This window comes from Dendrobium catenatum, unplaced genomic scaffold, assembly GCF_001605985.2.
Source record: "Dendrobium catenatum unplaced genomic scaffold, ASM160598v2 fragScaff_scaffold_231, whole genome shotgun sequence".
NCBI classification, from domain to species: domain Eukaryota; kingdom Viridiplantae; phylum Streptophyta; class Magnoliopsida; order Asparagales; family Orchidaceae; genus Dendrobium; species Dendrobium catenatum.
The window spans coordinates 4,347,431-4,363,162 of NW_021318693.1; the positions used below are offsets into that span (position 1 = coordinate 4,347,431).

At 34.3% G+C, this 15,732-nt stretch overlaps 2 protein-coding genes across 4 annotated transcripts; one reads left to right on the plus strand and one right to left on the minus strand.

Moving 5' to 3' along the window:
• Positions 1-793: 793 nt before the first annotated feature.
• LOC110097878 (CDP-diacylglycerol--glycerol-3-phosphate 3-phosphatidyltransferase 1, chloroplastic-like) lies at positions 794-5,852 on the plus strand. 3 transcript variants are annotated; one of them, XM_028693121.1, is made up of 8 exons: positions 794-1,391; positions 3,751-3,848; positions 3,950-4,000; positions 4,133-4,246; positions 4,596-4,652; positions 5,118-5,203; positions 5,296-5,453; positions 5,577-5,852. In XM_028693121.1, exons 1-7 carry the CDS (start codon positions 896-898, stop codon positions 5,414-5,416), a joined length of 1,023 nt encoding a protein of 340 aa, XP_028548954.1. In that variant the 5' UTR covers positions 794-895; the 3' UTR covers positions 5,417-5,453; positions 5,577-5,852. The 3 variants fall into 3 exon arrangements, with proteins under 3 accessions (XP_028548954.1, XP_020680173.1, XP_028548955.1); XM_020824514.2 differs by having other exon boundaries at positions 5,296-5,852; XM_028693122.1 differs by lacking the exons at positions 5,296-5,453; positions 5,577-5,852 and having other exon boundaries at positions 5,071-5,203.
• Positions 5,853-7,224: 1,372 nt separating this feature from the next.
• Positions 7,225-15,393, minus strand: LOC110097862. Its single transcript, XM_020824487.2, has 6 exons — positions 14,799-15,393; positions 14,061-14,138; positions 13,875-13,955; positions 10,251-10,408; positions 8,867-10,152; positions 7,225-7,565 (listed from the first exon to the last, which is right to left on the minus strand). The coding sequence occupies exons 1-6, from the start codon at positions 15,246-15,248 to the stop codon at positions 7,429-7,431; spliced, it is 2,190 nt and encodes a 729-aa protein (XP_020680146.1). The 5' UTR covers positions 15,249-15,393; the 3' UTR covers positions 7,225-7,428.
• Positions 15,394-15,732: the final 339 nt, after the last annotated feature.

Genomic DNA, 15,732 nt, shown 5'->3' on the forward strand with positions numbered 1-15,732 from the left:
TTTTGTTGATTCAGAAGATTTCTAGCTTATTTTTTAAGGCACAAAGTGAGGAAAAAATCTCTCATTGGAAAAATTATAAAGCTATGAAAAATAAAAATGTCATTTTGCAATGAAATTTCTCTTTTTTTTTAGTTTTTTATATTTTTTTTTTTGTTGACAAAGAACCGTCCGTTGCCGCCACCGGGCTAGCCAAGAGCGCTTGTCGATGCGTAAATCCTGATCAGCCTAGACAAGCTACTCACATCCATTAGAACTCGTGGCCAACGCTTATTAGGTCCTCTCGAAAGGGGCACTGGCGCCTAAGGGAATCGAATGCGGGTTGGGAGGTACCCAATGGGCTCGCCCACCAACCAAATCAGGGGTGTAAACGGGTCGAGTCGAGTCAAGTTTATACCCTTATCGAGCTTGGCTCGTTAAAATGGAAAGCGAGCTCGAGCCGGCTCGCGAGCTGGCTCGACAGCCATGGGCGGGAATTTTTAAATTTAGGCGGGATTTTTAAAAATTTGAAAAATTAGGCGGGATTTTTAAAACTTAAGCAGGATTTTTAAAACTTAGATAAAATTTAAAAAATATATATGAAATGTTTAACACAGATAGGTATATTTTTAAATATTTAATTTAAAGAAAATAGTATTATATGTATATTTTTAAATAATTAGTTTAAGGATTTTTTTTTTTGAAAAATAAATTTAAATAAAAGAAAAAAAAAATTCCCAAAAAAAAAAAATATTTTTTTTGCTTATGACAGATTTTTTTTATTATAATACTTTTTGCACTATTCTTCTGTTTCCCTCGTGAAACAGTTAGGTCTTAGCTTTCTCGCCACTGCGATCATCCAAAACCTAAGGACAAATCGTCGAACACCTAGCTGTTCTTTCCGCTATATCCGAGCCCAATGCCTTCTCCCTTCTCTGCCGCCGTTTTCCGTGCCATATCCTTCCCCTCCCATCTCCGCTCTCCTTTTCTACAATCCAAGAAAGATCCCTACCATTTTCTCTACGGATCCGTGCGCAAACCCGCCGATGCTGGTCTCCGACGCATTGCTTCGCCGAATTTCACAATAACCTTTGCTATGTATAGGCGTAGAGTGGGAAGTAACGGCACGGCTATATCAAGGAGCGAAAGCAGGCCGGCGGGGATCCGCTCGAGTCGCGCGGAGGGAAAATGGGTGGAGGGAGGAGTGGCGGAGGAAGGAAAAAGGGAAGGAAGAGGACAGGAGATAGATTCTTGTCATCATCATCGGTATAAGACCGAGGGAGTGGAGGAGGAGATGGATGTCGGTTATAAGCAGCTGTTGCAGCAGGAACGAGGTGTTTCTTATTCGAGGTTACTTACGCTGCCGACTGTGCTCACGCTCGGGAGAGTTGCCGCCGTCCCTCTTCTCGTGAGCAGTAGGTTTAATTAGCTTTGATTTTGAATGTTTTTTAGCTGCTATGCATTTTGAATTTTTGATGTTTCTCAACAACAACATTTTGAATTTTTGTTGTTGTTGTTGATGTTTCTCAATTTTTTTAGTAAGGCTGAAGTTGTTTGAAGATAAGTGATATATTTTATGTGCACAAATATATAATTAGTTAGGCTTGATTAAAGCTTAATTGCGACTTGAACTTGATAAGAAAACTGACAAACAAATTTGAAGAAGATTTTAAAAACTCAGAATCATGTTGAATCTCAACTCAAAATTGAGAAAAATAAATGAACGGACTTGAACAATATAGTACTTGACTCCACTGGATTCATTTATAGCCCTAATCTAAGTTAACCCTTATTTAGAGTTTACCTTACCAAAATTTAAGAGAGACTAGATTAGGCTCATTTCTTCTTCTTTTTTTCTCAAATGAGCCTCAAGTGATGGAAACTTGTGTAGCAATTGGAATCTCCTTGTAACATAGAAAATGTCATAGGTTGTTTTGGAGGAACTAGGAGAGGAAGGGGGAGTTATTGGGTAGAGTAGGAAGATAAGAGAGAAATGGGATGGAAGAGGAATAGATGGATGGTATGGGCATGGAATAATAGTAATAATATTTCATCAAATATAAACCATAAGGAACCCTTGTATGTGAAAGACCGTTCATAATTTAAGTCTAAAATACTCAAAAGAACATTCAACAAGTCCGCAATGTCCAAATAATGGAATAATAATGATAATGATAATGAGAATGATCATCATCATTAATCTAGTAGATGCCGATGAGTAATTGTAGATGCTTGTCAGGATTGATAAGAGTTTGAATTCATCATCATCAATAGTAGATGCCCATCAATAATCAAAGCTTGTGCCTCTCAAGATGGATAAAAGGTTGAATACCAATGCTATGTCCTAAAAATTAGGTTTTTAAGTGTTCACCATCCTCAGAATTGAGTAGTTAGCAACCCTCCAGTGATACATTGACCTCCTTTAGTGTGTAATCTTTCACTTATGTATAATATGTCAGAAAACCGAGCTTGATTAAGCATTCCATGGTTTGAGATAGAAAATCTTGATGTTAATTTTGGAGAATCTTTTTTGTTCCTCAAATGTTTTTCATTCTATTTGAAAGCCAAGCTCCTCACCAGTTATCAAATCTTGGTGATTGGCAGTGTTTAGCATTTGCCATTCTATGGGTTCTATTTTTTAAGGACTAATATGGAGAACTCTTTTTGACGAGTCTCTTTTATAAATCCTTCAATTCTTCAGCCTCTTTGCAGCATGATCCGCACCATCTTATTCTTCTATCATCTACTACAGCTTTAAACCGTTCTTTTCCTTTAAGAGAATTTAAATTTTGTTTAAATTGATGCACACAATTTATTAGTACCGATAAGAAATTATTTTAGGCAATGCATATACTAAACTTCAAGATTGAGATAATTGTTAGGGATGCAACTCTGGTTCAGCCAATTAAGTTTGCATGGATTGGCACTCAAAATGTCATGAATTTTATGTTAGATGTTAGTATGATAATATTACAAATGTGTATGTCAAACTATCTTCAATGTAATTTTATTCAAATGTATTCATAGGGAATTATGCTACGTATCATCGTAGCTCAATATGATTTATCAGTCAATCATTGTTTTCAGTTATATATATACTCTCTCTCTCTGCACCAAAAAATAAACATCAACTCAAGAACATCTAATAATTTTCTATAGAGTCGTTACTTTATGGACCCATTAACCCGACTAGCCAATATCCAGAAGGATTCAATCGACCTACATATCCTTACACACATGCATATAATTTCATATTTCAAGCAAGTTTTCAATATGGATTATATAATCAATATGGGAATTGTGATTCTACAACCATTATGATTTACAAGAATATTATGTATTGCATTTCAAATTCAATGGATAAGATTCCATGCATAATAAATCAAGTAAACATTGGCCCTATTACTTGATAATTTTATTGTGCACAATAAATAAGATTTGCTACACATGTATAACAATAAATAAGTATTGATAGCAGGATTGCCAACGTTTAATATCTAGAAAGCTAATACGAGTAACAAGAATATCGTCCCTAATAATGCATAGACCGCAGCCATCTATTGTCAGGCTTAAAACAACAGATAATCTACATTTCTTTGAATATTGTAAGCATGCAAAATGATCATGATGATGTTGATTATTTTGTGCCTTCTATTTTGTTGAAATGGTGATGAAGATAAACTTTTTTTTTTTTCTAATCTACATTTCTGAATCATTTACTGGAAACACTTTTTATCAATGAGAGTTTAACAGGTTACTCTTTTTTTTATCTAGCTTATCACATGAACGGTTCATGGGCAACAAGTACAACTACTGGTATCTTTCTTGTAGCAGCAGTCACAGACTGGTTAGATGGTTATCTTGCTCGTAAGGTGTATAATTTATTTTTCATTTTCTTTACATCTATGTCAACCATCTGCTTCACTAGTGGCAAATATGAATGACTTGTTTTTTAACGTTGCCTGCATAACAGATGCAACTAGGTACAGCATTTGGTGCCTTTTTGGACCCTGTAGCTGATAAGGTTTCTGCTCACTTTTCTTTAATGCTTTATGATTTTGCAACACGTCGTTTCATTCTAAATAGATGCGGGCTCCATTATTTAGCGTATTCTATAGCATGCGCTATTCTGATCTGATACTTAACCAAAATACAGCTTATGGTAGCTGCAACATTGGTTTTACTATGCACTAAACCTCTGGAAGTGGCTTTCTTCGGAGTGGTTTCATGGATTTTGACGGTTCCTGCAATTGCCATCATTGGTAGAGAGGTAATTGCCAAGTAAACAGGTTGTCATCATATATATTCAAGTCTTATCCTGATAACTCTAACTTGCAAATATTTGTTTGTGCAACTTTTACCATATTACATGTGTTCTAATTCTATCTATTTGTCATATTGATGATGCGGCTTTTATTTTTTAATATATATGCCCAAATCATTTGTTTATTTTCATTAAGTGTTAATCCTCTCATCTCTTTAATATAATTATTCTTCATCATCTTTCGTAATTTCAGTTCTTTCATGTTAACATTTTAATTTCGGCTGAAGTTGATTATCAATGACTTATCTTTGTTTTGCATAGAGACATCATAAAAAAAATTCCTCTATTATCGCAGATAACAATGTCAGCTGTCAGAGAGTGGGCTGCTTCTCAAAACAGCAGGGTTCTTGAGGTTCATTTTCCTAGTCTCTAGCTGCTCTCCTTTCTTATGCTTTTACTACCAAAATTCTCAAGTTCAATGACTGAGTCATTATGGGATGCAAATCCTCTACATTTTATACCTGTAATTGGAGAGGTGACGTTGTCTTGTTCAAAATTTCCAATCCATTTTAGAATTAATTATTATGTGCGGATTCCAGACGTCGTCCGGAGGCGAATCACAGCATGTCACATCACTCAATTGCTGGGTACCGGATGATGTGGTGCGCTATGATTCGCCTCCGGACGGTCCAGAATCCACACAGAATAATTTCTCCCATTTTAAACTGTCCGAATTCAATCCGCTCAAGTGGATTGAATCTTGGCAGTCCAAAATGGATGAAATGATTGTTAAGGGGATAATTACAACTCTCCAGCTTCTCCAATCACAGGTGTAACTCATGCTCAAGCATTTACTAAAATGGATCCCTGATGTCAGGCAGTGGCAGTGAATAACCTGGGGAAGTGGAAGACAGCAACTCAAATGACTGCACTAACAATCCTCCTCCTTACCAGAGACCCCAGGTTTCCATTGCTTTCTTTTGACCTAATTCCTGATTTTGGCTGTAATATCCTGGTTCTCATTCTGTTTTGTTGATTTGCTATATCTTATACAGTCTAACAGGACCAGGCTTTCTAGTATCTACTGGAGTATTTCTCCTTTACATTTCAGCTGGTCTTGCTTTATGGTCATTAGCAGTCTACATGAGGAAAATATGGAGATTCATGATCAAGTAGTCGCATTCCTCAAACACATTCAAGAAAGTTTTGCACAGTTATTTCCTCTTTCAGCTGACTGATTGAATAGTTTTTTCAAAGAAACATTTTACAGATTAATCAACTGTTCTTTATTGAATGCTGGTGAAGGTTTTATAATCTTACCTTCTAATCTATGTAGACCAAAAAGTTGGAAAAACATATTTCCCAGAGAGTATCTAAGGAGGTTTTCTGTTCCTGAAAGCTTGTTCAAAGTGAGTGGATGAAGGATCTGATTCTGTTCACATCTGAACAAAATAAACTGTTTTTAAGTTCTTTTTTGATAACTCTTTGTAGCAGCTTATTTTCATGTAGTACAGTACTTTCCTTATTTGATGTACAGTGTTTTTTTATTACAGGTTTTGTAATTTGAAGGGATCAAATGAACCCTAAGTTAATTTAGCCGTTATTTTGTTCAGTGTTATTTGAATAATAATATTCTTAAGGTAATGATGTATTTAAATGGCATTTTAATCTATTAAATGCAGGGTTTTAGTTAAATGCTATTTTGCTAAAAAAATATATAATGATTATTAAAATTATTAATAGTCATTAAAATTTTGTTTTGAAGTATAACAATCTTATATGATTTTGAATTTTGCTCAGCTATGATAGACACATCAGAAGATCTATGGAGACTGCTAACATCAAGAGCCAATCTGCAGCGGCTCTAACATTATTTATTAGGAACTGTAATTTAAATAAGTGATCAAACTTATTTTCCATTACAAAATTTAAATTATAAAAAAGTGCAAATTACTTGAAATTTTTATTTTAATTTATTTGATAGGAGGTTAATGTTTAATTTGGGATAATTTTTTTACTATTTTATTATTATTTTTTTACTGTTTTAAAAAAGAACCGAAAAATTATTTTCTATAACTTTTAAATTTTTTTTTCTATAACAATTTTATAAATACTAAGAAAATTGTTTTCTATGATTTTTAATTGAATTTTGTTTGAGACAATTTTTTTTACTGATTTAAGACAATTATTTAGTATATTTTTATTTGAATTAAAAATTTTGTATTCAAAAGTTTTTTCATAAAATAGTAATAAAATTGTCATAAATTTTATTTGGGATGATATAAAGTTCAGAAATTTTTACATGATTACTGAGGAAAGAAAATAGGCATAGATCCTTCATAGGTAGTAAACTGAAATAGGATTTGAACTTCGCAAACCCTAAAGATTTGAAGTGTTTAAATCTTTAAATTTATTTATATAATATTTTGATGTCTAAACCATAATAAAATATTGCATGATAAATATATTTCACTTAATATAAATTAATATTAGTGTTATTTCTAATACAATTTAAAAATTGAAATATTATATAAGAAAATATAAATATTGAAGTTTTAAATATATAAATGCAGAAGAGTTTTGTGATATTTATGAAAATCTCCAAATGGAAATGCCATATTTCAAGAAGGCTTAGGAGAGGGCAAATTATTCTGTGCGGACGCCAAACGTAGTTCAGAGCCAACCAAAATACGCCACGTCACTCCCCTCTCAGTACCGTGCTCGATACTGCAGACGTGGTGCATTCTGGTTGGTGCAGGATCATCAGTCAACTCTACCTCAATTCACCGGACGGTGAACTGAGCCCAACATCAGCATAGAATAATTTCTGGAGAGACACTTCACATATTTTGAACTACTTTCTTATTATTGTAAAAAGCAGTTTTCTAATATAAAAATAAAAACAGTAAGAAAGCTGAAGCTGAAAGTTGAAAAGAGTAAGAAAGTTATCTCAAACAAAATCTTAATCCGCACATATAAACATCTCTCAAAAAATAATCTCAACATATTCATAACCATTAAGTAGAAACAAATATAGGGAATGATGAGGCGGCTTTTGATAAAGTAGCTTTTTTGCTTGATAAAACCATATAATGGAAGTACTGAGGGAAAAATAAATAAAACTATGATCAATAACATAAAAATGAGAGCACATTCAAACCAAAAAAAAAAACCTGGATGGATTACAATTACGGTTCTAACTTACAAAACTTGCGCATTCGTCTTAATCGACCTGTATTCTTCTTGAAAAGCACGGTCTTACAAAGATTTCTGGCAGTTAATAGATAACCCCTATGGTGTGATCTTCTTCTGAGTCTTTGTTTTCCTGTAAAGATAAAGAGACCATGCATTAGAAGCCTCTAGATACCCAAAAAAAAAAAAAAAAGTTAAGATGAACTTCTTTAGCTTATCGAAACGCAATAAAAAATGTAAAGTTTACATAATATCATATCCACATGCATTTGATATGATCAGGAAGAACAAAGAAGCAAGGTTTTGAAGTTGTATAGTTCAATATCTATATTGAGCATATTATTATAAATACAAAATAAAAGAGATAATAGGCAAAATAATCCCAAGCCTGGTCATGGGAGTCATTTTAATCTCATATTACTTCAAGTGCTCAATTCAGTTAGTCGACTCCTCAGGCCTCGTTTGGGGGACGGCTTTCTTACTGTTTCTCAAAACGATTTTTTAGTATACAACAACAACAACAACAACATCAAGCCTTTGTCCCACTGTGGGGTCGGATACATGAATCCTTTTTCGCCATTGTGTCCGGTTAAAAGTCAATTTCTCATTTAAATCTAATAAAGAAAGATTATTTCTAATATTTTATAACAAAGTCTTTTTAGGTCTACCTCTACCTTTCTTAACATAAGTCGAATATATTACCTCAACTTTCTTAATTGTGTCATCAGAAGGCCTCCGTTTAATGTGACCAAACCATCTAAGGCGACTCTCCCTAATCTTATCTTCCACTGGAGCTACTCCAACCTTTTCACGTATATGCTCATTTCGTATCATATTTCTAAGGGTCAAGCCACTCATCCACCTAAGCATCCTCATCTCTGCAACACTTAACTTAGTATTATGCTTCTCTTTTAATGACCAACATTCGGCACCATAAAGCATTGCAGGTCTCACCACCATCTTATAGAATTTTCCTTTAAGTTTGAGGGGGACTTTTCTATCGCACAAAAAGAAGTCTCAAATACGATCCAAACTCCCGCAGTTAGAATCTCAGTTTAATTTGATGAAAATTTCTAATAAAATTTATGAATGATGTGGGGAATGATGATACTTCACATAAATAAGATGTATAAAAACTTCAATTTAAACCTCATTAATGAACTTTGCACAACAATTTCATCAAATTAGATGGCAATTTTAACTTTCGGCTATTTTAGATCATACTTCAAGAGTCGAATAACTAAATAAGACATTTTAAATACTCTGAGACTTAAAATTCCCCCAGCTCTAAAATCGAATGAACACCAAACAGATATGTTGTCTTACTTTGTGAGCAATTCTTCTAAAAAGAAAAAATAACCATAAACTATTTGTAACAAATAGCATCCCTCCTACTGGCTAGTTAGAAATAAAACTTAATAGCAAACGTCTTACCTGATTTATGAAGATGTCTATTAGTAATTCCATTTGTGCTTGCAGGCCGCTGTATATTTCTCTCTTCTATTTTACTCAGTAGAGAATCATTTTCTGGCATAAAAAACTTATCATCTTTCATTGGAATAGAAAGTTCCTCTGAAAACAGATCACCCACTGGAATTTCTGCAGTAGAAAAATGCTTCTTTTTGGCTTTGGTTTTAGTTGCAAATCCCTTCGAATTATTTCTTTTGCCAAAAACATTTTCCTTCTCCTGCATTTCCAATTTCGCTGAACTATTTGACAAGATCACACAAGTTGATGCAGCGGCTGAAGCAAAATCTTGCTGATTGTCCTGTTCTAATTTAACCTGAGCATCATCAGATATTCTTGGTTCTAACAGTACAGTTAATTGCTCCTGCCCTCCCAGTTTGTTAGGATCCTTTGAGGTGCTAGGTTCAATTGGTACCAGTAATTGCTCATAGGCTTCCAATTTATTAGGGGAACCATTAAGTTGCACATCACCTAATGATGAAATTTTCTCCTCGATCTCCATTTTTTCTAAATAATGCTCCTCCACGGCGATGATTGTGTCATCATAAACCGTGGAAATCTGTTCCCTAGAACCAACAAAAGAGCAATCCAGAGAGTTGATAACATTCATAGGGAACTCTGTGAAAACAGAAACAGCATCCACCTGCTCTGTAATTTCCACCTGCTCTGTAATTTCCACATCTTCCTTAACCATATTGGATGTGTTGATCATCCCAGCACCATAAACACCGGTCGGACCTGAACCTGTCAAAGACGAGTCATCCGAGATCGACCAAGAAGGATTCTCAAAAACATTGATGCCCATGCCATTTTCATCCAAACATGGCTTCATCTCTTCATTTGTAGTATGGAGAACAGGCTTATCAACCATTGCCACCACTTTTTCCGCATAAACATGATCGACGTTATGCCGTTGTTCAATTTCATCAGAAGGATGATTTCCATCAGCAGAATCAAGTTCAAGATTATAAGTACTAGAGAAAATGGATGCATTGGGAGCCATTCCATTGATGGAGGATGTAAAATCAACTGCATTTTGACTTTTAGAATGTTTGCTGGCAGCAGAAAAAAGTTTAGCCATATCATCTGGTGAGGGGAGATCATTCTCCCCACTGGATATAGGATCCCAATCATTCCATTCCTTAAACCAGTCACCATGAGAGTCCATTTTTCCTTCTGGTAATATCCTTTCTATTCTGATAGCCTCCTTGAAATAGCAATTTTTCTTTCTCAAGGCATTAGAGACCAAGGACCTGCCTTTGCCAAGAAACAAACTACTTGGTTAAGGAAGAAGGCATGCTTTTAGGGACACATGTTAGTATTGAATAGAATAACAATAAGTTCTATAAACCTGCAATTTCCAGATATAGCTGCTTTAGCTCGCTCCATAGTTAGGCCAAGCAAAATTGCTGATAAATTCGCTACATCACGAGGACCTCTGACTTCATTTAAACTCACAGCAGAACCTGAGATAATCAGGTTCTTCCCACGGGTCCATCCCCCCAGTCGCTACATTAATTTGGAAAAAATCAGGTGATTGACAATCAAAATTCAATTTCAAAAAAAAAAACTTCGATACAAAGACAACTTAAAAAAGTACTCAAGTAAATACAATGAAATGAACTAGAACTAGGCAAAAGTTCTATTGATAATAACTGCCACATCATGATAATTTTCAATATGTCATAATCGCACAATTAGCAATAACAGTGGCAAGAGCAGTCACCAATACCTACCAGTTGGGATCAGGCTTTCCAGATTATGATTCAAGTATTTTTGCCGTTAAGATATTATAATATAGTTCAGCTAGGGCCATTGAATCTCTTTTAACCATGTTAGCTTTTAAATAAATAAACCTTACAAAAACTCAGTAACTCAGTCCCAAAGAAGGTCAATATCTACTTATATAAATAAGTCAAATGCATGACACAAACACTCAATTTTTTTACAGAAATTAATCACTATCAGCAAGATCTATGTTCGAACATGAAAGCTGAAGCAAGACCTAAGTATACATCCCTCATTCAGTCATATTGCTGAAGCAAAATGTAGAACTACTTCCCTAATTCAGTTTTCCTTTGTTCTCTGTCATTAATTTTCCTCCATCTCTTTAAATAACACTGAGCAAATGATTAGTAAAACTTGTAACATATCCCGAAGGAAAGTTAGCGACTGTATGTTTGTCAAATGATTAGTAAAACTTGTAACATATCCCAAAGGCTACGGTAAGGATTTCTGAAATTTTCAAGAATCATCCATAATGTTTTCAGGCACTCCCAAAGGATGTATGGATGCCCAATGCTTGATGCAATATGCGCCATCATAAATGCTAGATCAAGCATAATGAGGAACTCAAAAGGAAATATATGTATAAATTTCCTAAAGGAAAAAAATATAGTTCTGTAAGTTCGATTGAAATTAAAATTTCAAAATTCTAGATAGATAGAATTTTCTTAAACAAGTATGATAAAATATTTAAGTTTGTAGCAATTAAAACCAAGGAACATTTCATCTTTATTACTATCAATTCTAATTGTAATGATTCATACTCTCTTTTTTCATTGGATTTCTCTATGCCATTTCATCCTCTATCTCCTTAAAATAAGATTAGAGTAGGAGAAACAAGGATGTGTAGTAGAAAATAATTTAAACAAAATGTAGGAATAAGAGCCTGAATAAGATGATTATCTTTTCACGTCATCTCAAGTCAACTACCATCATGAAAAGCTAATTTATCTTCTTCATTTGAAATATTAGCACCCACTTGGTCAATAAAACAAAGAACCCAAGTCATTGCTAGGTCAATAAGGCAAGGCGCTCACCAAGGCACAATTTAGCATGAGCACTCACCAAGAAAGTTATGCGGACCTATGACCCTGCCTTATCTTGCCTGAGCACCTAGGTTAGCGCCTAAATCTCGTTTAACAACACTTGTGTGAACCAAGTGTCCCACAACACTACTCTAAATATTAAATAAAGAGAATATGCTAAGCTTAAAGCTTTTCATGCAAGAGATATAGCAAGTGTATGTGCACACGCACACACATGCAATTAGTCGTATAGTACTTGCCTTATAGAAAGTTAATAAAATATAAATGATATAGATTATAATATATCAACACATGAATCAATGTTAACAAACTTTACCAAACCAATTAGACCTAAAAAATGGCCTGAGTGTTCCTATTTCAATAAAAATCAACACTAAAAACAATTTAGATCAAGTGGCAATTTTGTAAAATTAATTATAGTCCATCTACTTCATGAATTGGTCAATCACTTAACTAGCTTGATCCATCAAATACATTTGACAGAACCTGCCACAAAATAAAGGATTAATGCCATTAATGATTTGTTTGAAGCGGCTACAATTGTCTATAAAATTGGTTATAAAACTATGCAGAAAAAAAAAATTGAAGTTATCATGCAATTTATTTAAAATATAGAATCATAAGACATTGAATTGAACAATCACAGAACGCAGTTGTATGGTAGAATGTTAGATGATGAGCATGGTGACAAAAGGCAGTTGTCCAAAACTTCCTCAAACGCAATATAAAAGTTATTAGTTAAACGCCAATATAATTACAGTTTAAAAAACAAAATTGATAGAAAGTTATCTCATGTAGAGCCCAAATATTAGGGCTGCAAACGAACCGAGTCGAGTTGAGTATATGAGTGTTAATGTTTGAGTTCATTTATTATCAGCTTGTTCAAGTTTGGTTCGTGTTTGATTCGATCTTTATTGTTTGTGTTCATGTTTGGTTTATTTAAATTAATAAGTGTTCATGTTCGGTTCATGTTCGATTCGTTTAGTGTTTATCGAGCTTTAAACAAACAAGCCTTAATGAGCTATAAATAAGCTCTACTTCTAGATGTTCAATAACTTAACAAACAAGTTCTCGAGCCTCCTAACAAACAATTATATCGAGCATGTTTGTGAACATATTTAGCGATTTTTTTTAAATTATCAAACAAGCAAGTTCATGAACATATCTAACGAGTATTCTTAAGCTATAAATGAGCAAGCTCATGAACATATATAACTAAATTTTTTGAGCTACCAAATGGACTCATTCACGAACAAGTGATCTATGATTCATCTTATATTTATTCATGAACATTTTAAACAAACAATCTAGTAAACATGGACAAATGTGAAATGTCTCTTTTTCATGAACAAATTCATTCTATTGAAAGTATAAAATATAACTAAATTAAATTTATAATAAAAGCAGTTGTCTATGTAAAATGAAAATAAGATTAATCTATATGAATACATTTTCAAATGAAACTTACTTGTTGCATTTCTCACCAATTGGTACAACCGTACAACAGCTAAAAGATTATCTTCTGCATTCATAGAAAGACTTCTCCATTATAATATTTCATTACTTTTAAATTTTCTTATTTAACAAAAATTATATAGTTATAATAAATATATAATATTTATATTATGTATATTCATTATTTTTATAATTAAATATTAATTGAGTTTTTATCGAGCTTATTCACGAGTTTTAAATCGAACATGAATCGAGCTTCTTATTGACTTAATGTCGAACTTGTTCACGAGCTTCAAATGATGTTGTTCATGAACATAAATGAGTCAAACAAATTAGTGTTCAAGCTTGTTTATTTAAGGATCGAGGATTTAAAATATTATTCAAGTTTGTTTGTTTAGTTAATTGAACGATCACAAACAAGCTTTAATTGAACCGTGCAACGAGTAGCTCGTCAAGCGTTTGGTTTGCTTGCAGCCCTACCAAATATGATTGTCCCATTGTAAGTACGAGTGTGCCCATATAACGAGAAACAAGCATATAACTATTATAGGAAACGTAAGTCATAATCTAGCACATAAGAAGATTTTTACCTAATAGAACAGAAATCACACATATATAATGACATAAGGTTAGCTCCGCTTAAATCTAATCCTGTAAGAAACATGCAATTTTTTTTACTCTCCAACTACCTTGGCTTCTGACAATATTTGCCGCCTTGCATGACCACCAGCAATAATATGAGAATAGGATATCTCAAAATGCACCCCACGCTGCACAGAAAATTAGAGAATGGATTTACTCAAAGAAACGAAACCAACACGAATCCAAAAATCATAATTCTTGATAATCAAATCACCATAAAGCCCATTGCAGACCTTAACTGCAGCTTGAACCATTGCAAGCTTCAACCGGAAGGGTAGTTTCTGAGAAAAGTCTAACGAAATTATATCAACCTGTGCAAAAAAGAAAAAAAAAACATACCTATTTAGTTCAAATCATACAGAAATACTCGCCAAGCAAAATATAGCAGAGCAAGAACCCAACGCTTTCTGCTTCTACATTATAATCTCACAGAGGCATAAGTAGACACTCCACTTCTATCGATATTTGGTAACATAGGGTCAAAAAGTCACTTTTGCCAGTCTTTTTAAACCGATTTTTCAGGTTCTTCAAATTCTTCCATTTCAATATTATTTCATAACGTGAAGATTTATAAGCCTGGTTCATGTAAGTAACATCATTTCGAATGCATCCATTCCAATTGATTTTTTTTTTCTTCACAATGCTTTGAAATTTTTTTTCATCACAGTAATTAGCATTAGATAATTACTTTATTAAAATGCATCTCTATTGATTTGTGGATCAAGCGTACAAAAATATGGTCAATTGTTCATTGTTCATGTAAACTCTTTGGTAGAGCTTTAATTCCTAAGCCATTAGCTCTTCATAGACCAATACTGCAGTCTTGCCTTTATCAACATCAACTTCAGAAGAATAGAGTTATTATTCCCCCCCTTCTTTGTTAATGGCTCTATTTCGTCGTCCCCAGTAATAGAATATCTCCTTTTCTTTACCTACGGTACAATCACCCAAAAAAAAGTACAAAAACTTACCTCCGAAGCATTGCACGCCTGATCGAAAGCCATCTGGTTCAACGGCCGCGCCGCCACTAGATCATAACTCCTCAAGAGGCGGTTCCCACTGTTGAGGGCTGATGCGGCGGCGGCGCTGTCGACGGAGACCGTTATGCGGGTGTATTGCCGGAATTGGGAGGCCCGGGGGACGCCAAGAAGGTCTCGATGGAGCGCGACGGAGGCTGTGAAGGCAGCGGGAGAACAGCCGGCGACTGAGTCGAGGAAAGATTGAGCTGGGAAAGGCGCGATCTGGCATCTATCAGCGTCGGAGAGAACTCCGCGAAAGGGGCGATCGTAAGCGATGGCGGTGTAGCCGAGCTCCATAGTACGAGCGACTGTTCGCAAACGACAATCGCGGCGGCTGCAACTATCAAGCGCAGAAGCGCCAGTTTTCTCGACGTATGGGATACTTAGATCGAAAAATGACATTGCGGGATGCACCGGCGGTAGCCGGCGGGAAGGGACGGGAAGTTGGAAGTGTGATGGTGAGGAAGAACGGCCCGCGTGAACAAAGCTTTGTTTGCCGTCCGATTGGAATGCCACGGCTGCGATATGGGTTTTTCGGCCCCAAACCCTTTACCGGTTAGGTTTTGGATTGCAGAAAAAAAAATTACATAAATACTATTTTATTTCATGCTATTTACATGTCTAATACTCAAAATATTAAACTTTAATATCAAATATATCACTCATATAATTCTTTTCTATCATTCATATCATCCTATAAACTTTAATATTTCATTCCATGCATCAAAATTTATTCTATGGATGGTAAGCATGTAATATTAATGTTTTGAGTATTAGATATGTAAATAACATGAAATAAAGTGGTATGTATGTAAATCTCAAAGCTTTGTTTGATAAGTAATTATGCATTGAATTAAATATATAAGAAATTTTACCCTTTTTTTAA